The following is a 26,355-nucleotide window of genomic DNA, read 5'->3' as shown; positions in this document are numbered from 1 at the left end:
GTAGCTGCTGCCTTGGCAGGAACTAATGGGGATCCATAATAAACCCCAGGAAGAGTAGCTGCTGCCTTGGCAGGAACTAATGGGGATCCATAATAAACCCCAGGAAGAGTAGCTGCTGCCTTGGCAGGAACTAATGGGCATCCATAATAAACCCCAGGGAGAGTAGCTGCTGCCTTGGCAGGAACTAATGGGGATCCATAATAAACCCCAGGAAGAGTAGCTGCTGCCTTGGCAGGAACTAATGGGGATCCATAATAAACCCCAGGAAGAGTAGCTGCTGCCTTGGCAGGAACTAATGGGGATCCGTAATAAACCCCAGGAAGAGTAGCTGCTGCCTTGGCAGGAACTAATGGGCATCCAAAATAAACCCCAGGAAGAGTTGCTGCTGCCTTGGCAGGAACTAATGGGGATCCATAATAAACCCCAGGAAGAGTAGCTGCTGCCTTGGCAGGAACGAATGGGGATCCATAATAAACCCCAGGAAGAGTAGCTGCTGCCTTGGCAGGAACGAATGGGGATCCATAATAAACCCCAGGAAGAGTAGCTGCTGCCTTGGCAGGAACTAATGGGGATCCATAATAAACCCCAGGAAGAGTAGCTGCTGCCTTGGCAGGAACTAATGGGGAACCATAATAAACCCCAGGAAGAGTAGCTGCTGACTTGGCAGGAACTAATGGGGATCCATAATAAACCCCAGGAAGAGTAGCTGCTGCCTTGGCAGGAACTAATGGGGAACCATAATAAACCCCAGGAAGACTAGCTGCTGACTTGACAGGAACCAATGGGGATCCAAAATAAACCCCAGGAAGAGTAGCTGCTGCCTTGGCAGGAACTAATGGGCATCCAAAATAAACCCCAGGAAGAGTTGCTGCTGCCTTGGCAGGAACTAATGGGGATCCAAAATAAACCCCAGGAAGAGTAGCTGCTGCCTTGGCAGGAACTAATGGGGACCCATAATAAACCCCAGGAAGAGTAGCTGCTGCCTTGACAGGAACGAATGGGGATCCATAATAAAACCCAGGAAGGGTAGCTGCTGCCTTGGCAGGAACTAATGGGGACCCATAATAAACCCCACGAAGAGTAGCTGCTGCCTTGGCAGGAACTAATGGGGACCCATAATAAACCCCAGGAAGAGTATCTGCTGCCTTGACAGGAACGAATGGGGATCCATAATAAACCCCAGGGAGAGTAGCTGCTGCCTTGGCAGGAACTAATGGGGATCCATAATAAACCCCAGGAAGAGTAGCTGCTGCCTTGGCAGGAACTAATGGGGATCCATAATAAACCCCAGGAAGAGTAGCTGCTGCCTTGGCAGGAACTAATGGGGATCCGTAATAAACCCCAGGAAGAGTAGCTGCTGCCTTGGCAGGAACTAATGGGCATCCAAAATAAACCCCAGGAAGAGTTGCTGCTGCCTTGGCAGGAACTAATGGGGATCCATAATAAACCCCAGGAAGAGTAGCTGCTGCCTTGGCAGGAACGAATGGGGATCCATAATAAACCCCCAGGAAGAGTAGCTGCTGCCTTGGCAGGAACGAATGGGGATCCATAATAAACCCCAGGAAGAGTAGCTGCTGCCTTGGCAGGAACTAATGGGGATCCATAATAAACCCCAGGAAGAGTAGCTGCTGCCTTGGCAGGAACTAATGGGGAACCATAATAAACCCCAGGAAGAGTAGCTGCTGACTTGGCAGGAACTAATGGGGATCCATAATAAACCCCAGGAAGAGTAGCTGCTGCCTTGGCAGGAACTAATGGGGAACCATAATAAACCCCAGGAAGACTAGCTGCTGACTTGACAGGAACCAATGGGGATCCAAAATAAACCCCAGGAAGAGTAGCTGCTGCCTTGGCAGGAACTAATGGGCATCCAAAATAAACCCCAGGAAGAGTTGCTGCTGCCTTGGCAGGAACTAATGGGGATCCAAAATAAACCCCAGGAAGAGTAGCTGCTGCCTTGGCAGGAACTAATGGGGACCCATAATAAACCCCAGGAAGAGTAGCTGCTGCCTTGACAGGAACGAATGGGGATCCATAATAAAACCCAGGAAGGGTAGCTGCTGCCTTGGCAGGAACTAATGGGGACCCATAATAAACCCCACGAAGAGTAGCTGCTGCCTTGGCAGGAACTAATGGGGACCCATAATAAACCCCAGGAAGAGTATCTGCTGCCTTGACAGGAACGAATGGGGATCCATAATAAACCCCAGGAAGAGTAGCTGCTGCCTTGGCAGGAACTAATGGGGACCCATAATAAACCCCAGGAAGAGTAGCTGCTGTCTTGACAGGAACGAATGGGGATCCATAATAAACCCCAGGAAGAGTTGCTGCTGCCTTGACAGGAACTAATGGGGATCCAAAATAAACCCCAGGAAGAGTAGCTGCTGCCTTGGCAGGAACTAATGGGGATCCATAATAAACTCCAGGAAGAGTAGCTGCTGACTTGGCAGGAACTAATGGGGATCCATAATAAACCCCAGGAAGAGTAGCTGCTGCCTTGGCAGGAACGAATGGGGATCCATAATAAACCCCAGGAAGAGTAGCTGCTGCCTTGGCAGGAACTAATGGGGATCCATAATAAACCCCAGGAAGAGTAGCTGCTGCCTTGGCAGGAACTAATGGGGATCCATAATAAACCCCAGGAAGAGTAGCTGCTGCCTTGGCAGGAACTAATGGGGATCCATAATAAACCCCAGGAAGAGTAGCTGCTGCCTTGGCAGGAACTAATGGGGAACCATAATAAACCCCAGGAAGAGTAGCTGCTGACTTGGCAGGAACTAATGGGGATCCATAATAAACCCCAGGAAGAGTAGCTGCTGCCTTGGCAGGAACTAATGGGGAACCATAATAAACCCCAGGAAGAGTAGCTGCTGACTTGACAGGAACCAATGGGGATCCAAAATAAACCCCAGGAAGAGTAGCTGCTGCCTTGGCAGGAACTAATGGGCATCCAAAATAAACCCCAGGAAGAGTTGCTGCTGCCTTGGCAGGAACTAATGGGGATCCAAAATAAACCCCAGGAAGAGTAGCTGCTGCCTTGGCAGGAACTAATGGGGACCCATAATAAACCCCAGGAAGAGTAGCTGCTGCCTTGACAGGAACGAATGGGGATCCATAATAAAACCCAGGAAGGGTAGCTGCTGCCTTGGCAGGAACTAATGGGGACCCATAATAAACCCCACGAAGAGTAGCTGCTGCCTTGGCAGGAACTAATGGGGACTCATAATAAACCCCAGGAAGAGTATCTGCTGCCTTGACAGGAATGAATGGGGATCCATAATAAACCCCAGGAAGAGTAGCTGCTGCCTTGGCAGGAACTAATGGGGACCCATAATAAACCCCAGGAAGAGTAGCTGCTGTCTTGACAGGAACGAATGGGGATCCATAATAAACCCCAGGAAGAGTAGCTGCTGCCTTGGCAGGAACTAATGGGGACCCATAATAAACCCCAGGAAGAGTAGCTGCTGCCTTGGCAGGAACTAATGGGGACCCATAATAAATCCCAGGAAGAGTAGCTGCTGCCTTGGCAGGAACTAATGGGGACCCATAATAAACCCCGGGAAGAGTAGCTGCTGCCTTGACAGGAACGAATGGGGATCCATAATAAACCCCAGGAAGAGTAGCTGCTGCCTTGGCAGGAACTAATGGGGATCCATAATAAACCCCAGTTAGAGTAGCTGCTGTCTTGACAGGAACGAATGGGGATCCAAAATAAACCCCAGGAAGAGTAGCTGCTGCCTTGACAGGAACAAATGGGGATCCATAATAAACCCCAGGAAGAGTAGCTGCTGCCTTGGCAGGAACTAATGGGGACCCATAATAAACCCCAGGAAGAGTAGCTGCTGCCTTGACAGGAACGAATGGGGATCCATAATAAACCCCAGCAAGAGTAGCTGCTGCCTTGGCAGGAACTAATGGGGACCCATAATAAACCCCAGGAAGAGTAGCTGCTGTCTTGACAGGAACGAATGGGGATCCAAAATAAACCCCAGGAAGAGTAGCTGCTGCCTTGGCAGGAACTAATGGGGATCCATAACAAACCCCAGGAAGAGTAGCTGCTGCCTTGGCAGGAACTAATGGGGACCCATAATAAACCCCAGGAAGAGTAGCTGCTGACTTGACAGGAACTAATGGGGATCCAAAATAAACCCCAGGAAGAGTAGCTGCTGCCTTGGCAGGAACTAATGGGGATCCAAAATAAACCCCAGGAAGAGTTGCTGCTGCCTTGGCAGGAAATAATGGGGATCCAAAATAAACCCCAGGAAGAGTAGCTGCTGCCTTGGCAGGAACTAATGGGGATACAAAATAAACCCCAGGAAGAGTAGCTGCTGCCTTGGCAGGAACTAATGGGGATCCATAATAAACCCCAGGAAGAGTAGCTGCTGCCTTGGCAGGAACTAATGGGGATCCAAAATAAACCCCAGGAAGAGTTGCTGCTGCCTTGACAGGAACGAATGGGGATCCATAATAAACCCCAGGAAGAGTAGCTGCTGCCTTGGCAGGAACTAATGGGGATCCATAATAAACCCCAGGAAGAGTAGCTGCTGCCTTGGCAGGAACTAATGGGGATCCATAATAAACCCCAGGAAGAGTAGCTGCTGCCTTGGCAGGAACTAATGGGGACCCATAATAAACCCCAGGAAGAGTAGCTGCTGCCTTGGCAGGAACTAATGGGGACCCATAATAAACCCCATCAAGAGTAGCTGCTGCCTTGGCAGGAACTAATGAGGATCCATAATAAATACCAATGCTCTTAATAACACATAAATAAAATGTCTATATGCTGATGACCTGCTGTCCCCAACAAAAGAGAGGTTACAGCAACAATTAGATCACCAGCAACAGCTGTCATACCTGACAATCAATCAGTTTTCCAGAAAATGTCCAGATGTCAGGGAAACCAGTAACCATTTTTACTGGGTTCTACACAAACACACTAACACATATTTGGGGCAAAAAAATCTGCTCCACAGGGAACTTCAACCTGGCCCTGAATGAACTAAAAGACAACCACCTAAAAGGAAGTGATGCCCACACATTCCACCACGAAGCCCTTCACCTACAGAGAGATGAACCTGGAGAAGAGTCCCCTCAGCCACCTGGTCCTGCGACTCTGTTAACAAACAAATAGACTTCACAGAGCCCCAGGACAGCAACTAGACCCAACCAAATCATGAGAAAACTAAAAGATAATTACTTGACACATTGGAAAGAATTAAGAATTTGTCCCTAAACCGACACGGTGGCACAATACCAGATCACTGTGACTGGTGCTGAGCAATTAGTGCTTTTTAATGGTCAGTTCAGTTTCGCTTTTTGTTTACACTTTTGGGGGGACATTAAATGCACTATGCATTATGTGGATTGAATGCTGTAACAACACAGAATAAAACAATGAATAAAAGTCCCATGATTGTAGTGACTGTTCATTACTGCTGATCACTCAGCAGGAGCACTAGAGATACTCTGAATGATGGGCTATGAAAAGACAACTGACATTTACTCCTGAGGTGCTGACTTGCTGCTCCCTCTACAACCACTGTAATTATTATTATTGGACCCTGCTGGTCATTTATGAACATTTGAACATCTTGACCATGTTCTGTTATAATCTCCACCCGGCACAGCCAGAAGAGGACTGGCCACCCCTCATAGCCTGGTTCCTCTCTAGGTTTCTTTCTAGGGACATTTTGGTCTGTTTGTCGTAGCCACCATCAGCAGAAGGGCCATATAAATACATTTGATTTGATTTGATGAACCATCATTCATTCACACGTTACTTTAATAAAAACACAAAAATGATTTGATGACCTTACCATTTCATTCAAGTCATCATCTCATCTCTATAGAGCTGCTGTCTGACAAAAATCACAATTTTAGTAGTTCTTCAAAGGTAAATAAGGCTTTTATGACTGCTGAATAACTTAGATTAATTCATTTCAGGCTCAGGAAGTAACTGCTTTCAATCCCTCTCCATCTCACGTTCCCTCTTCTCTCAGTCTCCATGTTTGCTCCGGCACAAACCGGACAAGTTTAAGCAGGCACGCAATGGATTATGGTCATTGGAGTTAATTACCACGTTTTCTGCACTTAAACTATGTAGAATATTGCCATGTTGGAAACTACAACTCCCTACCACATCACACAGTTCAGGCTTCCTCTGATTTATCTCTACAGAAACTACAACTCCCTACTACGTCACACAGTTCAGGCTTCCTCTAATTTATCTCTACAGAAACTGCACATCGAACACTCAGAAAGAAAAAAAAACTAAATGGAATTCAAATAATTGAACCTACGTCGGTCAATTTTATAGTTATTTAATTAAAACCAAAAAATAACAGACATTTTGGTAATCGCTCAGCTCAAACTGTGACTGACCCAAAATGAAGAAAATCCTTGACTATGTACAGACTCAGTGAACATAGCCTTGCTATTGAGAAAGGCTGCCGTAGGTGAGACCTGGCTCTCAAGAGAAGACAGGCTATGTGCACACTGCCCACAAAATGAGGTGGAAACTGAGCTGCACTTCCTGCCAAATGTATGAACATACATATTTCCAACAGATTACAAAGACCCATAATGGTATTTTAGATTTGTCTAACTTATCTACACAATCAATCTAAAGTCAGCTGTGGATCGAAGCTGTGATATTATGTGAGATAAGATTTACTTGCAGCATAGATAACCCAACCCATGGATTTATCCTCTACCAACCAACCAGATACATGTAAAGGTGGTTTTATCCTCTACCAACCAAACAACCAGATAAATGTAAAGGTGGTTTTATCCTCTACCAACCAACCAGCTAAATGTAAAGGTGGTTTTATCCTCTACCAAACAACCAGATAAATGTAAAGGTGGTTTTATCCTCGACCAACCAACCAACTAAATGTAAAGGTGGTTTTATCCTCTACCAACCAACCAGCTAAATGTAAAGGTGGTTTTATCCTCTACCAACCAACCAGCTAAATGTAAAGGTGGTTTTATCCTCTACCAACCAAACAACCAGCTAAATGTAAAGGTGGTTTTATCCTCTACCAACCAAACAACCAGCTAAATGTAAAGGTGGTTTTATCATCTACCAAACAACCAGATAAATGTAAAGGTGGTTTTATCCTCTACCAACTAACCAACCAGCTAAATGTAAAGGTGGTTTTATCCTCTACCAACCAACCAGCTAAATGTAAAGGTGGTTTTATCCTCTACCAAACAACCAGATAAATGTAAAGGTGGTTTTATCCTCTACCAACCAACCAACCAACCAGCTAAATGTAAAGGTGGTTTTATCCTCTACCAACCAACCAGCTAAATGTAAAGGTGGTTTTATCCTCTACCAAACAACCAGCTAAATGTAAAGGTGGTTTTATACTCTACCAACCAACCAGCTAAATGTAAAGGTGGTTTTATCCTCTACCAACCAACCAGCTAAATGTAAAGGTGGTTTTATCCTCTACCAACCAACCAACTAAATGTAAAGATGGTTTTATCCTCTACCAACCAGCCAGCTAAATGTAAAGGTGGTTTTATCCTCTACCAACCAACCAACTAAATGTAAACGTGGTTTTATCCTCTACCAACCAACCAACTAAATGTAAAGGTGGTTTTATCCTCTACCAACCAACCAACTAAATGTAAAGGTGGTTTTATCCTCTACCAACCAACCAGATACATGTAAAGGTGGTTTTATCCTCTACCAACCAACCAACTAAATGTAAAGGTGGTTTTATCCTCTACCAAACAACCAGATAAATGTAAAGGTAGTTTTATCCTCTACCAACCATCCAGCTATATGTAAAGGTGGTTTTATCCTCTACCAACCAACCAGCTAAATGTAAAGGTGGTTTTATCCTCTACCAACCAACCAGCTAAATGTAAAGGTGGTTTTATCCTCTACCAAACAACCAGCTAAATGTAAAGGTGGTTTTATCCTCTACCAACCAAACAACCAGATAAATGTAAATGTCACGTTCTGACCTTTATTTTCTGTGTTTTGTGTTTAGTTAGTATGGTCAGGGCGTGAGTTGGGTGGGCAGTCTATGTTTGTTTGTCTAGGTTTTGGGAATTTCTATGTTTCGGCCTAGTATGGTTCTCAATCAGAGGCAGGTGTCATTAGTTGTCTCTGAAATGTGGCCTGGGTTTCACTGTGTGTTTGTGGGTGATTGTTTCCTGTCTCTGTGTGTGCACCAGATAGGACTGTAATTTGAACATTTTTTGTTTTGTTAGTTTGTTCATGTGTACCCATTAAAGAAGTACCATGGAAAATTAAATGCCTCTCCTCTTCGGAAGAAGAGGAGGTGTTACAGAATCACCCACCAAAATAAGCGGCGTGGTAAAGGACTACCACAGCAGCAGCAGCAGCAACAACAGCGGCCAGCATCAGAGCTGAATCTGGACTACACAACTTGGGAGGAGATAGATAGGTGGTTTTGGAGCAATGCAAGGAAGGTTACAGGAGAATCTACGAAGCCAACGGCAACCAGGTACGAGAGGCAGCCCCAAAAAGGTGTGGTAAGCCAGGTAGCAGACCTGAGCTTTTATCCTCATTACTGGTCAGGCAATGCCAACCGGTGTCGCCAGTGCGTGTCCATACTAAAGTGTGGGCATTGAGCCAGGGCGTATGGTGCCTGCTCAGCGGGTCTGGTCGCCGGTACGCAGTTTGGTCCAGGTTATCCTGCGCCGGCTCTGCGTGCTGTGTCTCCGGGCGCTGGGAGGGTGCACCTCTGCCTGCGCTCCGCTCGTACGCGGGCAACTGTGGGAGTGGAGCCTACCAAGGGGAGAGGTGCGTGTAAAGCACTAGATCTGTGACAGCCCGGTTCAACCTGTGCCTGCACTCTGGAAGGTCCGGGCTCGAGTAGTTGTCCAGCCTGGGGAAGTGGTTTTAGCTCCAGTGCTCCCCACAGCCCGGTCTTTCAGGCTCCTTCTAACACCAAGCCTCCAAGTCTCCCCAGCCTGGTGCCTCCTGAGCAGCTCCAACCAGGCTGTCTGTCTCCTCCCTGCAAGCGTTCCGCCTGTCCGGCGGTGGTTTTATCCTCTACCAACCAGCCTCCCGCCAACCAGCTAAATGTAAAGGTGGTTTTATCCTCTACCAACCAACCAGCTAAATGTAAAGGTGGTTTTATCCTCTACCAACCAACCAACTAAATGTAAAGGTGGTTTTATCCTCTACCAAACAACCAGATAAATGCCCAAAGGTAGTTTTAGCCTCTCAGCCCAACCATCCAGCCCTGTCCCTCTGTCCAGAGCTGCCCCTCTGTAAAGGTGGTTTTATCCTCTACCAACCAAGCCCAGCTAAATGTAAAGGGTGGTTTATCCTCTACCAACCAACCAGCTAAATGTAAAGGTGGTTTTATCCTCTACCTTTATTTTCAAACAACCAGCTAAATGTAAAGGTGGTTTTATCCTCTACCAACCAAACAACCAGATAAATGTAAAGTTTTCACATTTTTTGTTTTGGTTTTTATCCTCTACCAACCAACCAGCTAAATGTAAAGGTGGTTTTATCCTCTACCAACCAAACAACCAGCTAAATGTAAAGGTGGTTCTATCCTCTACCAACCAACCAGATAAATGTAAAGGTGGTTTTATCCTCTACCAACCAAACAACCAGCTAAATGTAAAGGTGGTTTTATCCTCTACCAAACAACCAGCTAAATGTAAAGGTGGTTTTATCCTCTACCAACCAAACATCCAGCTAAATGTAAAGGTGGTTTTATCCTCTACCAACCAACCAGCTAAATGTAAAGGTGGTTTTATCCTCTACCAACCAACCAGCTAAATGTAAAGGTGGTTTTATCCTCTACCAACCAAACAACTAAATGTAAAGGTGGTTTTATCCTCTACCAAACAACCAGCTAAATGTAAAGGTGGTTTTATCCTCTACCAAACAACCAGATAAATGTAAAGGTGGTTTTATCCTCTACCAAACAACCAGCTAAATGTAAAGGTGGTTTTATCCTCTACCAACCAAACAGCCAGCTAAATGTAAAGGTGGTTTTATCCTCTACCAAACAACCAGCTAAATGTAAAGGTGGTGTTATCCTCTACCAACCAAACAACCAGCTAAATGTAAAGGTGGTTCTATATTGTACATTGTTATTCTTTGTACAAGATGGATTTTCTGTGCTGTTAACATCTGTCAAACCGCATAAAGACAACAATGAATGTTCCCTGTTTAATCTGCTGTAAACAGAATGTGTGTTGATCTCTCCTGTATGCCCTCAGAAGCTCCACCTGACATGTGCTAATAAAATAATTAAGATGTAATTAGTAGATAAACCCTGCAGCCGAGCGCAGCGCTGGGTAATCAACCATAAAACCACATCGCGACGGAACAACAACACATTTCTCTCTTGCTCTCATTTCTCTCCTCTCCTACAGCCTCTTTGTTCTACAGTGACATTTCAATATTGAGACTAGCTCACATGCAGTGCAACATCTCTGCCTGAGAAAGGTGTCCCTAAAATATCACAAACACAGCTCTGCTGATTGAAGGCTCTGCAGCATTAGTCAGAGGACCATCTTATTACAGAACAGTGGGGACTCTGCAGCATTAGTCAGAGGGCCATCTTGGCTCAGCCATCAGGGACTCTGCAGCATTAGTCAGAGGGCCATTTTATTACAGAACAGTGGGGACTCTGCAGCATTAGTCAGAGGGCCATTTTATTACAGAACAGTGGGGACTCTGCAGCATTAGTCAGAGGGCCATTTTATTACAGAACAGTGGGGACTCTGCAGCATTAGTCAGAGGGCCATTTTATTACAGAACAGTGGGGACTCTGCAGCATTAGTCAGAGGGCCATTTTATTACAGAACAGTGGGGACTCTGCAGCATTAGTCAGAGGGCCATTTCATTACAGAACAGTGGGGACTCTGCAGCATTAGTCAGAGGGCCATTTCATTACAGAACAGTTGGGGACTCTGCAGCATTAGTCAGAGGGCCATCTTATTACAGAACAGTGGGGACTCTGCAGCATTAGTCAGAGGGCCATTTTATTACAGAACAGTGGGGACTCTGCAGCATTAGTCAGAGGGCCATTTTATTACAGAACAGTGGGGACTCTGCAGCATTAGTCAGAGGGCCATTTTATTACAGAACAGTGGGGACTCTGCAGCATTAGTCAGAGGGCCATCTTGGCTCAGCCATCAGGGGCTCTGCAGCATTAGTCAGAGGACCATCTTGGATCAGCCATCAGGGGCTCTGCAGCATTAGCCAGAGGGCCATCTTGGCTCAGCCATCAGGGACTCTGCAGCAGTAGTCAGAGGACCATCTTGGCTCAGCCATCAGGGGCTCTGCAGCAGTAGTCAGAGGACCATCTTGGCTCAGCCATCAGGATGCTACATCTCCATTACAGTGTCTGTCTGCTCACAGAAAAGCCAGGCTGAAGCAGAACATTTCCAAGTTTAGACTACAACATGCTTTAATTACACACACGTGCGGTAGAAGACCACAGACTGCCCTGACAGCAGAGATAGAAGACCACAGACTGCCCTGACAGCAGGGGTAGAAGACCACAGACTGCCCTGACAGCAGAGATAGAAGACCACAGACTGCCCTGACAGCAGGGTAGAAGACCACAGACTGCCCTGACAGCAGAGATAGAAGACCACAGACTGCCCTGACAGGGTAGAAGACCACAGACTGCCCTGACAGCAGAGATAGAAGACCACAGACTGCCCTGACAGCAGAGATAGAAGACCACAGACTGCCCTGACAGCAGGGGTAGAAGACCACAGACTGCCCTGACAGCAGAGATAGAAGACCACAGACTGCCCTGACAGGGGTAGAAGACCACAGACTGCCCTGACAGCAGAGATAGAAGACCACAGACTGCCCTGACAGGGTAGAAGACCACAGACTGCCCTGACAGCAGAGATAGAAGACCACAGACTGCCCTGACAGCAGAGATAGAAGACCACAGACTGCCCTGACAGCAGGGGTAGAAGACCACAGACTGCCCTGACAGCAGAGATAGAAGACCACAGACTGCCCTGACAGGGTAGAAGACCACAGACTGCCCTGACAGCAGAGATAGAAGACCACAGACTGCCCTAACAGGGTAGAAGACCACAGACTGCCCTGACAGCAGAGATAGAAGACCACAGACTGCCCTGACAGCAGAGATAGAAGACCACAGACTGCCCTGACAGCAGGGGTAGAAGACCACAGACTGCCCTGACAGCAGAGATAGAAGACCACAGACTGCCCTGACAGGGTAGAAGAACACAGACTGCCCTGACAGCAGAGATAGAAGACCACAGACTGCCCTGACAGCAGAGATAGAAGACCACAGACTGCCCTAACAGAGATAGAAGACCACAGACTGCCCTAACAACAGAGATAGAAGACCACAGACTGCCCTGACAGCAGGGGTAGAAGACCACAGACTGCCCTGACAGCAGAGATAGAAGAACACAGACTGCCCTGACAGCAGAGATAGAAGACCACAGACTGCCCTAACAGAGATAGAAGACCACATACTGCCCTAACAACAGAGATAGAAGACCACAGACTGCCTTGACAGGGTAGAAGACCACATACTGCCCTAACAACAGAGATAGAAGACCACAGACTGCCCTAACAGAGATAGAAGACCACATACTGCCCTAACAACAGAGATAGAAGACCACAGACTGCCCTGACAGGGTAGAAGACCACAGACTGCCCTAACAGAGATAGAAGAACACAGACTGCCCTGACAGCAGGGGTAGAAGACCACAGACTGCCCTGACAGGGTAGAAGACCACAGACTGCCCTAACAGCAGAGATAGAAGACCACAGACTGCCCTGACAGAGGGATAGAAGACCACAGACTGCCCTGACTGGATAGAAGACCACAGACTGCCCTGAGCAGGGTAGAAGACCACAGACTGCCCTAACAGAGATAGAAGAACACAGACTGCCCTGACAGCAGGGGTAGAAGACCACAGACTGCCCTGACAGGGTAGAAGACCACAGACTGCCCTGACAGCAGCGGTAGAAGACCACAGACTGCCCTGACAGCAGGGGTAGAAGACCACAGACTGCCCTGACTGGGTAGAAGACCACATACTGCCCTGACAGCAGGGGTAGAAGACCACAGACTGCCCTGACAGCAGGGGTAGAAGACCACAGACTGCCCTGACAGGGTAGAAGACCACAGACTGCCCTGACAGCAGAGATAGAAGACCACAGACTGCCCTGACAGTAGGGGTAGAAGACCACAGACTGCCCTGACAGCAGAGATAGAAGAACACAGACTGCCCTGACAGCAGAGATAGAAGAACACAGACTGCCCTGACAGCAGAGATAGAAGAACACAGACTGCCCTGACAGCAGAGATAGAAGAACACAGACTGCCCTGACAGCAGGGGTAGAAGACCACAGACTGCCCTGACAGCAGGGGTAGAAGACCACAGACTGCCCTGACAGCAGAGATAGAAGACCACAGACTGCCCTGACAGCAGGGGTAGAAGACCACAGACTGCCCTGACAGGGTAGAAGACCACAGACTGCCCTGACAGCAGGGGTAGAAGAACACAGACTGCCCTGACAGCAGAGATAGAAGAACACAGACTGCCCTGACAGCAGAGATAGAAGACCACAGACTGCCCTGACAGGGTAGAAGAACACAGACTGCCCTGACAGCAGAGATAGAAGACCACAGACTGCCCTGACAGGGTAGAAGAACACAGACTGCCCTGACAGCAGAGGCAGAGGACCACAGACTGCCCTGACAGCAGGGGTAGAAGACCACAGACTGCCCTGACAGGGTAGAAGACCACAGACTGCCCTGACAGGATAGAAGACCACAGACTGCCCTGACAGCAGGGGTAGAAGACCACAGACTGCCCTGACAGCAGAGGCAGAAGACCACAGACTGCCCTGACAGCAGGGGTAGAAGACCGCAGACTCCGTGGGAGCGTTGGGTTAGCACTGTGCTAACTGTCAGTACGCCCCATCGGCTATGCCTTGCTTTAGCTGGTGATCTGATCAGGGATGGCAAGCAGGCATCTCAGCCCGATGGAGATCCAGTCCATCTCTCTATCTGACTAGCAGCTATGTGCCACCCTCTGACCCTCTATTGGATCAACCAAACGGTGCAACTCAAAACCTAACCTCCATTTCTCAAGAGGTACAAGGCAGGGGTGAACCTTATCCCTGTATCTGTTTAAAACACTATGTTAACATACTCAACAGACTGTGTGGGGAAAAAAACTCTCCAGCCAGAGAAAACCAGCCAGACCATCATCCAGAAAGACTCAGCATGTCCATTCACCAGACTCACCTTGACAGAGATCTTTCCCTCATCCTTGGGCAGGTGTGCAGCCAGGAACCAGTCCCCAGGGAGGGGTGAGGTCACATTGAACACCCCTGTGGTGCGGTTTGGTAGAGTCCAGGTGAGAGTGACTGCAAAGGACCCTGGGACGATGGTATCCTGTGGGAATCGCGTGTGGAGGGGGTTGATGACGGGAGGGGCTCCTGCTCTGAAGTACCTAGAGACAATAACAAACACCCTTTAGTTAATGTGAAAGTACAAGGACACAGACTTTTTAGTCATCACACACAGTGTAGACACAAATACACACACTTCGTGATAGTTATCTTCCCCAGGAAGACAGAGAGCTTTCATCATTTAGTGTGATCTAAAACCTGCAAGCTGTTGAAATTATGGGCTTCACTTTCCTCATTATATAAATGATAAATCAGAGGAGCAACTAGAGAATTAATTAGAGAGAGAGAAAGAGCCAGAGAGAAAGAGTGAGAGGGCGAGAGAGTGAGAGAGCAAGAGAGAGCGAGAGAGAGAAAGAGAGAGCGAGAGAGAGAGAAAAAGAGAGCAAGAGAGAAAGAGAGAGCGAGAGAGCGAGAGAGAGAGAAAAAGAGAGCAAGAGAGAGAGAGAGAGAGCGAGAGAGAGAGAGAGCGAGAGAGAGAGAGAAAGAGAGCAAGAGAGAGCGAGAGAGAGAGAGAGAGCAAAAGAGAGAGAGCGAGAGAGAGAGAGAGCGAGAGAGAGAGAGAGAAAGAGAGCAAGAGAGAGCGAGAGAGAGAGAGAGCGAAAGAGAGAGAGAGAGCGAGAGAGAGTGAGAGAGATAGAATCAACTATTAAAGACTACCAGAACCTACTGAATTCTCAAATTACATTGAATGAACTACTAGACAAAATCCTCCAACCTAAAAGGCCTCTGCTATTGATGGTATCCTAAATGAAATGATAAAATATACAGACCACAAATTCCAGTTGACTCTACTTAAACTCTTCAAACTTTTAACTCTTTAACAAATAATATTTTCAAATCAAAATCAAATTTTATTTGTCACATGACCTTACAGTGAAATGCTTACTTACAGCCCTTAACCAACAATTAACTTTTAAGAAAAATACCTAAAAGAATAGGAAATAAAAGTAACAAATAATTAAAGAGCAGCAGTAAAATAACAATAGTGAGACTATATACAGGGGGTACCGGTACAGAGTCAATGTGGAGGCTATATACAGGGTATTACGGTACAGAGTCAATGTGGAGGCTATATACAGGGGGTACCAGTACAGAGTCAATGTGGAGGCTATATACAGGTACCGGTACAGAGTCAATGTGGAGGCTATATACAGGGTATTACGGTACAGAGTCAATGTGGAGGCTATATACAGGGGGTACCAGTACAGAGTCAATGTGGAGGCTATATACAGGTACCGGTACAGAGTCAATGTGGAGGCTATATACAGGGGGTACCAGTACAGAGTCAATGTGGAGGCTATATACAGGGGGTACCAGTACAGAGTCAATGTGGAGGCTATATACAGGGGGTACCGGTACAGAGTCAATGTGGAGGCTATATACAGGGTGTTACGGTACAGAGTCAATGTGGAGGCTATATACAGGGTGTTACGGTACAGAGTCAATGTGGAGGTTATATACAGGGGGTACCGGTACAGAGTCAATGTGGAGGCTATATACAGGGTGTTACGGTACAGAGTCAATGTGGAGGCTATATACAGGGTGTTACGGTACAGAGTCAATGTGGAGGCTATATACAGGGTGTTACGGTACAGAGTCAATGTGGAGGCTATATACAGGGTGTTACGGTACAGAGTCAATGTGGAGGCTATATACAGGGTATTACGGTACAGAGTCAATGTGGAGGCTATATACAGGGTGTTACGGTACAGAGTCAATGTGGAGGCTATATACAGGGTGTTACAGTACAGAGTCAATGTGGAGGCTATATACAGGGTGTTACGGTACAGAGTCAATGTGGAGGTTATATACAGGGGGTACCGGTACAGAGTCAATGTGGAGGCTATATACAGGGTGTTACGGTACAGAGTCAATGTGGAGGCTATATACAGGGTGTTACGGTACAGAGTCAATGTGGAGGCTATATACAGGGTGTTACGGTACAGAGTCAATGTGGAGGCTATATACAGGGTGTTACGGTACACCGGTTAGTTGAGGTAATTGAGGTAATATGTCCGTGTAGTTAGAGTTAATAAAGTGACTATGCATCGACAACAACAGAGAGTAGCAGCAGCGTATAGGGGGGGGGGGGTGCAAATAGTCTGGGTAGCCATTTGACTAGATGTTCAGGAATCTTATGGCTTGGTGGGTAGAATCTGTTTAGAAGCCTCTTGGATCTAGACTTGGAGCTCTGGTACCACTTGCCGTGCGTTAGCAGAGAGAACAGTCTATGACTAGGGTAGCTGAAGTCTTGACAATTTTTAGGGCCTTCCTCTGACACCCCCTGGTATAGAGGTCCTTGATGGCAGGAAGCTTGGCCACAGTGATGTACTGGGCCGTTCGCACTACCCTCTGTAGCGCCTTGCAGTCGAGGGGGCTGAGCAGTTGCCATACCAGGCAGTGATGCAACCAGTCTCGATGGTGCAGCTGTAATACTTTTTGAGGATCTGAGGAACCATGCTAAATCTTGTCAGACTCCTGAGGGGGAATAGGTTTTGTCCTGGCATCTTCATGACTGTCTTGGTGTGCTTGGACCATGATAGTTTGTTGGTGATGTGGACGCCGAGGAACTTGAAGCCTCAATCTGCTCCACTACATCCCTGTCGATGAGAATGGGGGGGGGGAGGCTCGGTCCTCCTTTTCCTGTAGTCCACAATCATCTCCTTTGTCTTTATCACGTTGAGGGAGAGGTTGTTGTCCTGGCACCACATGGCCAGGTCTCTGACATCCTCCCTATAGACGGTCTTGTCGTTGTCGGTGATCAGGGCAACTACTGTTGAGTCAACGGCAAACTTAATGATGGTGTTGGAGTCGTGTCTGGCCATGCAGTCATGAGTGAATAGGGAGTACAGGAAAGGACTGAGCATGGACCCCTGAGGGGCCCCCTGTGTTGAGGATCAGAGTGACGGATGTGTTGTTATCCCTTTCCACCTGGGGGCGGCCAATCAGGAAGTCCAGGATCCAGTTGCAGAGGGAGGTGTTTAGTCCCAGGGTCCTTAGCTTATTGATGAGCTTTGAGGACACTATGGTGTTGAACGCTGAGCTGTAGTGTCAATGAATAACATCCTCACATAAGTGTTCCTTTTGTCCAGATGTGAAAGGGAAATGTGTAGTTCAATAGAGATTCCACAATTTGTGGACCTGTTGGGGCGGAATGCAAATTGGAGTGGGTTCTAGGGTTTCTGGGATAATGGTGTTGATGTGAGTCATGACCAGCCTTTCAAAGCGCTTCATGGCTACAGACATGAGTGCTACATGTCTGTAGTCATTTAGGCAGGTTATCTTAGTGTTCTTGGGTACAGGGACTATGGTGGTCAACTTGAAACATGTTGGTATTACAGACTCAGACAGGGAGAGGTTGAAATGTCAGTGAAGACACCTGCCAGTTGGTCAGCGCATGCTTGGAGTACAGGTCCTGGTGATCCGTCTGGTCCTGCGGCCTTGTGAATGTTGAACTGTTTTAAGGTCTTACTCACATCGGCTACAGAGAGTATGATCACCCAGTCATCCAGAACAGCTGATGCTCTCATGCATGCCTCAGTGTTACTTGACTTGAAGCGAGCATATAAGTAATTTAGCTCGTCTGGTAGGCTTGTGTGACTGGGAAGCTCGCGGCTGTGCTTCCCTTTGTAGTCTGTAATAGTCTGCAAGCCCTGCCACATTCAACGAGCATTGGAGCCGGTGTAGAATGATTCAATCTTAGTCCTGTATTGACACTTTGCCTGTTTGATGGTGCGTCGAAGGGCATAGCGGGATTTCTTATAAGCTTTGTGGAGTCCGCTCCTTGAAAGTGGCAGCTCTACCCTTTAGCTCAGTGTGGATGTTGCCTGTAATCCATGGCTTCTGGTTGGGGTATGTACGTACAGTCAATGTGGGGACGACGTCATCGATGCACTTATTGATGAAGCCAGTGACTGATGTGGTGTACTCCTCAATGCCATCAGAAGATTCCAGGAACATATTCCAGTCTGTGCTAGTAAAACAATCCTGTAGTTTAGCATCTGCTTGATCTGACCACTTTATTCTTATTGACGAGTCAATGTTACTTCCTGCTTTAGTTTTTACTTGAGGATAGAATAATGGTCAGACTTGACAAATGGAGGGAGAGGGAGAGCTTTGTAAGCGTCTCTGTGTGTGGAGTAGTTGGTGGTTGAGAGCTTTGTACGTGTCTCTGTGTGGAGTGGTTGGTGGTTGAGAGCTTTGTAAGTGTCTCTGTGTGTGGAGTAGTTGGTGGTTGAGAGCTTTGTATGTGTCTCTGTGTGTGGAGTAGTTGGTGGTTGAGAGCTTTGTAAGCGTCTCTGTGTGTGGAGTAGTTGGTGGTTGAGAGCTTTGTAAGCGTCTCTGTGTGTGGAGTAGTTGGTGGTTGAGAGCTTTGTACGTGTCTCTGTGTGGAGTAGTTGGTGGTTGAGAGCTTTGTACGTGTCTCTGTGTGGAGTAGTTGGTGGTTGAGAGCTTTGTACGTGTCTCTGTGTGGAGTAGTTGGTGGTTGAGAGCTTTGTACGTGTCTCTGTGTGGAGTAGTTGGTGGTTGAGAGCTTTGTACACGTCTCTGTGTGGAGTAGTTGGTGGTTGAGAGCTTTGTACACGTCTCTGTGTGTGGAGTAGTTGGTGGTTGTGAGCTTTGTATGTGTCTCTGTGTGGAGTAAAGGTGGTCTAGAATTTTGTTTCCTTCTGGTTGCACATTTAAAATGCTGGTAGAATTTAGATAAATGGATTTAGTGGTCTACAGTTTATCATGAGATACTCTACTTCAGGCGAGCAAAAACTTGAGACGTCCTTAGATATCGTGCCTCAGCTGTTGTTTACAAATATACATAGGCCGCCACCCCTAGTCTTACCAGAGGCTGCTGTTCTATCCTGCCAATACAGTGTGTAACCCGCCATCTGTATGTTATTCATGTTGTCGTTCAGCCACGACTCATAAGATAATACAGTTTTTAATGTCCCGTTGGTAGGATAAATGTGCTTGTAGTTCGTCCACTTTATTATCCAACGATTGTACGTGGCCAACTGTACCGATGGCTGCTTGCCGCCGTATCCTCACAAGGCACCTCAACTTCCTTCCGCCGATACCTGCGTCTCTTTCTCCTGCGAATGACGGGGATGAGGGCCTTCTCGGGTGTCTGGAGTAAATCCTTCTCGTCCGACTTGATAAAGAAAAATTCTTCGTCCAATTCGAGGTGAGTAATCGCTGTTCTGATTCCAGAAGTAGCATCAACATTATGTAAAAAATAAGTTGCAAATAATAATAATAATAAATAGCACCGTCCCCGCCGGGGCCATTACATCATCCTCATCTTCTGGAACCTTCTGGAACCGAGGGCTGATCGCCATTACATCATCCTCATCTTCTGGAACCTTCTGGAACCGAGGGCTGATCACCATTACATCATCCTCATCTTCTGGAACCTTCTGGAACCGAGGGCTGATCGCCATTACATCATCCTCTTCTTCTGGAACTGAGGGCTGATCACCATTACATCATCCTCATCTTCTGGAACCTTCTGGAACTGAGGGCTGATCGCCATTACATCATCCTCTTCTTCTGGAACTGAGGGCTGATCGCCATTACATCATCCTCATCTTCTGGAACTGAGGGCTGATCGCCATTACATCTTCCTCATCTTCTGGAACCTTCTGGAACCGAGGGCTGATCACCATTACATCATCCTCATCTTCTGGAACCTTCTGGAACTGAGGGCTGATCACCATTACATCATCCTCATCTTCTGGAACTGAGGGTGATCGCCATTACATCATCCTCATCTTCTGGAACCTTCTGGAACCGAGGGCTGATCACCATTACATCATCCTCATCTTCTGGAACCTTCTGGAACCGAGGGCTGATCACCATTACATCATCCTCATCTTCTGGAACTGAGGGCTGATCGCCATTACATCATCCTCATCTTCTGGAACCTTCTGGAACCGAGGGCTGATCACCATTACATCATCCTCATCTTCTGGAACTGAGGGCTGATCGCCATTACATCATCCTCATCTTCTGGAACCTTCTGGAACCGAGGGCTGATCACCATTACATCATCCTCATCTTCTGGAACCTTCTGGAACCGAGGGCTGATCACCATTACATCATCCTCATCTTCTGGAACTGAGGGCTGATCACCATTACATCATCCTCATCTTCTGGAACCTTCTGGAACCGAGGGCTGATCACCATTACATCATCCTCATCTTCTGGAACTGAGGGCTGATCACCATTACATCATCCTCATCTTCTGGAACTGAGGGCTGATCACCATTACATCATCCTCTTCTTCTGGAACCTTCTGGAACCGAGGGCTGATCACCATTACATCATCCTCATCTTCTGGAACCTTCTGGAACTGAGGGCTGATCACCATTACATCATCCTCATCTTCTGGCACCTTCTGGAACCGAGGGCTGATCACCATTACATCATCCTCATCTTCTGGAACTCATCACCATTACATCATCTTCTGGAACCTTCTGGAACCGAGGGCTGATCACCATTACATCATCCTCATCTTCTGGAACCTTCTGGAACTGAGGGCTGATCACCATTACATCATCCTCATCTTCTGGAACCTTCTGGAACTGAGGGCTGATCACCATTACATCATCCTCATCTTCTGGAACAGAGGGCTGATCACCATTACATCATCCTCATCTTCTGGAACCTTCTGGAACCGAGGGCTGATCACCATTACATCATCCTCATCTTCTGGAACCTTCTGGAACCGAGGGCTGATCACCATTACATCATCCTCATCTTCTGGAACCTTCTGGAACCGAGGGCTGATCACCATTACATCATCCTCATCTTCTGGAACCTTCTGGAACCGAGGGCTGATCACCATTACATCATCCTCATCTTCTGGAACAGAGGGCTGATCAACATTACATCATCCTCATCTTCTGGAACCGAGGGCTGATCACCATTACATCATCCTCATCTTCTGGAACCTTCTGGAATCGAGGGCTGATCACCATTACATCATCCTCATCATCTGGAACCGAGGGCTGATCACCATTACATCACCCTCTTCTTCTGGAACCTTCTGGAACCGAGGGCTGATCACCATTACATCATCCTCATCTTCTGGAACCTTCGGGAACCGAGGGCTGATCACCATTACATCATCCTCATCTTCTGGAACAGAGGGCTGATCACCATTACATCATCCTCATCTTCTGGAACTGAGGGCTGATCACCATTACATCATCCTCTTCTTCTGGAACCTTCTGGAACCGAGGGCTGATCACCATTACATCATCCTCATCTTCTGGAACCTTCTGGAACTGAGGGCTGATCACCATTACATCATCCTCATCTTCTGGAACCTTCTGGAACCAGGGCTGATCACCATTACATCATCCTCATCTTCTGGAACTGAGGGCTGATCAGCATTACATCATCCTCTTCTTCTGGAACCTTCTGGAACCGAGGGCTGATCACCATTACATCATCCTCATCTTCTGGAACCCTCTGGAACTGAGGGCTGATCACCATTACATCATCCTCATCTTCTGGAACCTTCTGGAACTGAGGGCTGATCACCATTACATCATCCTCATCTTCTGGAACTGAGGGCTGATCACCATTACATCATCCTCTTCTTCTGGAACCTTCTGGAACCGAGGGCTGATCACCATTACATCATCCTCATCTTCTGGAACCTTCTGGAACTGAGGGCTGATCACCATTACATCATCCTCATCTTCTGGAACCTTCTGGAACTGAGGGCTGATCACCATTACATCATCCTCATCTTCTGGAACAGAGGGCTGATCACCATTACATCATCCTCATCTTCTGGAACCTTCTGGAACCAAGGGCTGATCACCATTACATCATCCTCATCTTCTGGAATCTTCTGGAACCGAGGGCTGATCACCATTACATCATCCTCATCTTCTGGAACCTTCTGGAACCGAGGGCTGATCACCATTACATCATCCTCATCTTCTGGAACCTTCTGGAACCGAGGGCTGATCACCATTACATCATCCTCATCTTCTGGAACAGAGGGCTGATCACCATTACATCATCCTCATCTTCTGGAACCGAGGGCTGATCACCATTACATCATCCTCATCTTCTGGAACCTTCTGGAATCGAGAGCTGATCACCATTACATCATCCTCATCATCTGGAACCGAGGGCTGATCACCATTACATCACCCTCTTCTTCTGGAACCTTCTGGAACCAAGGGCTGATCACCATTACATCATCCTCATCTTCTGGAACCTTCAGGAACCGAGGGCTGATCACCCCAATCCACAACAGTGGAGAGAAATTTGACCACAATAACTACTGTGGGATATGCGTCATAAGCAACCTTGGGAAAATCCTCTGCATTATCATTAACAGCAGACTTGTACATTTCCTCAGTGTACTGTACTGACTGTACAATGTACTGAACAAATGTCAAATTGGGTTTTTACCAAATTACTGTACAACAGATCACGTATTCACCCAGCAGACCATAATTGACAAAGAAACAAACCAAAAGAAAGGCAAAGTCTTCTCATCGTTTGTTGATTTCAAAAAAGCTTTTGACTCAATTTAGCATGAAGGTCTGCTATACAAATTGATGGAAAGAAGTGTTGGAAGAAAAACATACAACATTATAAAATCCATGTACACAAACAACAAGTGTGCGGTTAAGATTGGCAAAAAAAAAAAAACACATTTCTTCCCACAAGGATGCAGTTTGAGCCTCACCCTCTCCAACATATATATCAACGAATTGGCGCGGGCACTAGAACAATCTGCAGCACCTGGCCTCACCCTACTAGAATCTGAAGTCAAATGTCTGCTGTTTGCTGATGTTCTGGTGCCAAGATCTTCTGCACAGATTCTCAGACCTGGGCCATGACAGTAAATCTCAGTAAGACAAAAAATAATGGTGTTCCAAAAAATGTCCAGTCGCCAGGACCACAAATACAAATTCCATCTAGACACCGTTGCCCTAGAGCACACAAAAAACTATACATACCTCGACCTAAACATCAGCGCCACAGGTAACTTCCACAAAGCTGTGAACGATCTGAGAGACAAGGCAAGAAGGGCCTTCCACGCCATCAAAAGGAACCTCAAATTTGACATAACAATTAGGATCTGGCTAAAAATACTTGAATCAGTCATAGAGCCCATTGCCCTTTATGGTTGTGAGGTCTGGGGTCCGCTGACCATCCAAGAATTTACAAAATGGGACCAACACCAAATTGAGACTCGGCATGCAGAATTATGCCTATGACATTTGAAATGTCTTTATTCCTTTGGAACTTTTGTGAGTGTAATGTTTACTGTTCATTTTATATTGTTTATTTCACTTTTGTATATTATCTACCGCACTTGCTTTGGCAATGTTAACACGTTTCCCATGCCAATAAAGCCATTTGAATTTAATTGAATTGAATTGTGAGAGAGAAAACAAATATTCCTGTGGCTCCTCCATTCACAGACAGACAGGAAATTGTGACTTACGTTATTAAAAGATTTGTACAAAAGTATTCAGGTAGACATTTTCCTGGCTGTTGCTGTCATATGTACCATTCCTGGCTGACACATGCGTGTGCCGATAGGATGCATGGGGAGTGAGTAGCTCCGTGTTGTACCGACAAAACTGTGGTTATATGGAGAAGCCAGACAACAAATTTCAAATTAAGCCTCTAAAATCGGCAGATCAACTGGGAGAGAGTGGTGAGCGGTCAGTTAGGTACAACAACCAACCAATCAGTTGGTAAAGCGGTGTGGCGACTCTAATCCAACAAGCCATATGGCTTCCCCCAGAGGAAAAGACAAGGAGCAGCTTTGGTTATTAAACCATGTCAATAATGTAGGCTCACTAGCCTCTGCTTTCTTGTTTAACTAATGAGGCCTGTTCTGCCTCTGTTGAAGTCTTTTTCCCAGACAGAGTGAACAGTAAAGTAAGACTCCCTCTCCTTTATTGAGTCATGTTATCTGCTAGCTTTTGAAGGGGTTCTCTTGATGAGGGGTTTCTTAATGAGGGGGTTTCTTAATGAGGGGGTATGTTAATGAGGGGTTTCTTAATGAGGGGGTTTCTTAATGAGGGGGTATGTTAATGAGGGGTTTCTTAATGAGGGGGTCTCGTGATGAGGTGGTTTCTTAATGAGGGGTTTTTCTTAATGAGGGGGTATGTTAATGAGGGGGTTTCTTAATGAGGGGGGTTTCTTAATGAGGGGGTCTCGTGATGAGGGGGTATGTTAATGAGGGGGTTTCTTAATGGGGGGGGGTTTCTTAATGAGGGAGTCTCGTGATGAGGGGGTATGTTAATGAGGGGGTTTCTTAATGAGGGGGTTTCTTAATGAGGGGGTCTCGTGATGAGGGGGTATGTTAATGAGGGGGTTTCTTAATGAGGGGGTTTCTTAATGAGGGGGTCTCGTGATGAGGTGGTTTCTGAATGAGGGGTTTTTCTTAATGAGGGGGTTTCTTAATGAGGGAGTTTCTTAATGAGGGGGCTCTTGATGAGGGGGTTTCTTAATGGGGGGGTTTCTTAATGAGGGGATTCTCTTAATGGAGGGTCTCTTAATGAGGGGGTTTCTTCATGAAGGTGTCTCTTAATGAGGGTGTGTGTTAATGAGGGGGACTGTTAAAATGAGGGTGAATGTTAATGAGGGTGAATGTTAATAAGGGGGACTCTTAATGGAGAGGTCTGTTCATGAGGGGATATTTGCAGGGTCTTTCATTATTTTGGACTATTTCCTACATTGTAGAATAATAGTGAAGACACCAAAACTATGAAATAACACATATGGACTCATGTAGTAACCAAAAAAAGTGTTAAACAAATCTAAATATATTTTAATTCTTCAAAATAGCCACCCTTTGCCTTGATGACAGCTTTGCACAGTCTTGGCATTCTCTCAACCAGCTTCATGAGGTAGTCACCTAGAATGTATTTCAATTAACAGGTGTGCCTTTGTTAAAAGTTAATTTGTGGAATTTCTTTCCTTCTTAATGCGTTTGAGACAATCAGTTGTGTTGTGACAAGGTAGGGTTGGTATACAACCGCTGTGTCTTTATGAGACACATAGTAGGTGAACAGATGATCTCCACATGTGTGGTTCCCACCGTGAAGCATGGAGGAGGAGGTGTGATGGTGCTTTGCTGGTGACACTGTCAGTGATTTATTTAGAATTCAAGGCACACTTAACCAGCATGGCTACCACAGAATTCTGCAGCGATACCCCATCCCATCTGGTTTGGGCTTAGTGGGACTATCATTTGTTTTTCAACAGTGGAATGAACCTCCAGGCTGTGTAAGGGCTATCTGACCAAGAAGGAGAGTGATGGAGTGCTGCATCAGATGACCTGGCCTCCACAATCACCCAACCTCAACGCAATTGAGATGGTTTGGGATGAGTTGGACTGCAGAGTGAAGGAAAAACAGCCAACAAGTGCTCAGAATATGTGGGAACTCCTTCAAGACTGTCGGAAAAGCATTCCAGGTGAATCTGGTTGAGAGAATGCCAAGAGTATGCAAAACTGTCATCAAGGCAAAGGATGGCTACTTTGAAGAATCTCAAATATAAAATATATTTAGATCTGATTAATACATTTTTGGTTACTACATGATTCCATAAGTGTTATTTCATAGTTTTGATGTCTTCACTATTATTCTACAATGTAGAAAATAGTCAAAATAAAGAAAAACCCTTGAATGAGTAGGTGTGTCCAAACTGCTGCCACAGGTGCTGTATATACTACGTTTTTGGGGGGGTGGCACAGTTTGGTAACCACTGTGCTATGAGCACGACTGTAAGTCTCTCTGGATAACAGCATATGACAAATGACCACTACTGTAAATGACCACAACTCTGGATAAGACCATCTGCTAAATGAGCACGACTGTAAATCTCTCTGGGTCAGAGTATCTGATAAATGACCACTACCGTAAGTCTCTCTGTAT

The 26,355-nt window shown here is 46.5% G+C and overlaps 1 protein-coding gene across 1 annotated transcript in view; it reads right to left on the bottom strand.

The window, feature by feature from the left end:
* The window catches only part of tmem8b (transmembrane protein 8B), a 323,154-nt gene that overhangs the window by 175,061 nt on the left and 121,738 nt on the right, over positions 1 to 26,355 (bottom strand). Inside the window, exon 3 of the mRNA XM_052479892.1 lies at positions 14,268 to 14,475. Within this exon, the coding sequence (XP_052335852.1) occupies positions 14,268 to 14,475 (208 nt within the window). The remainder of the gene's footprint in view (positions 1 to 14,267; positions 14,476 to 26,355) is intronic.

Source organism: Oncorhynchus keta, chromosome 25 (genome assembly GCF_023373465.1).
Source record: "Oncorhynchus keta strain PuntledgeMale-10-30-2019 chromosome 25, Oket_V2, whole genome shotgun sequence".
Taxonomy (NCBI): Eukaryota; Metazoa; Chordata; class Actinopteri; order Salmoniformes; family Salmonidae; genus Oncorhynchus; species Oncorhynchus keta.
Note: the sequence above shows the minus strand (reverse complement) of the source record. Positions and strands in the feature narration are given on the sequence as shown.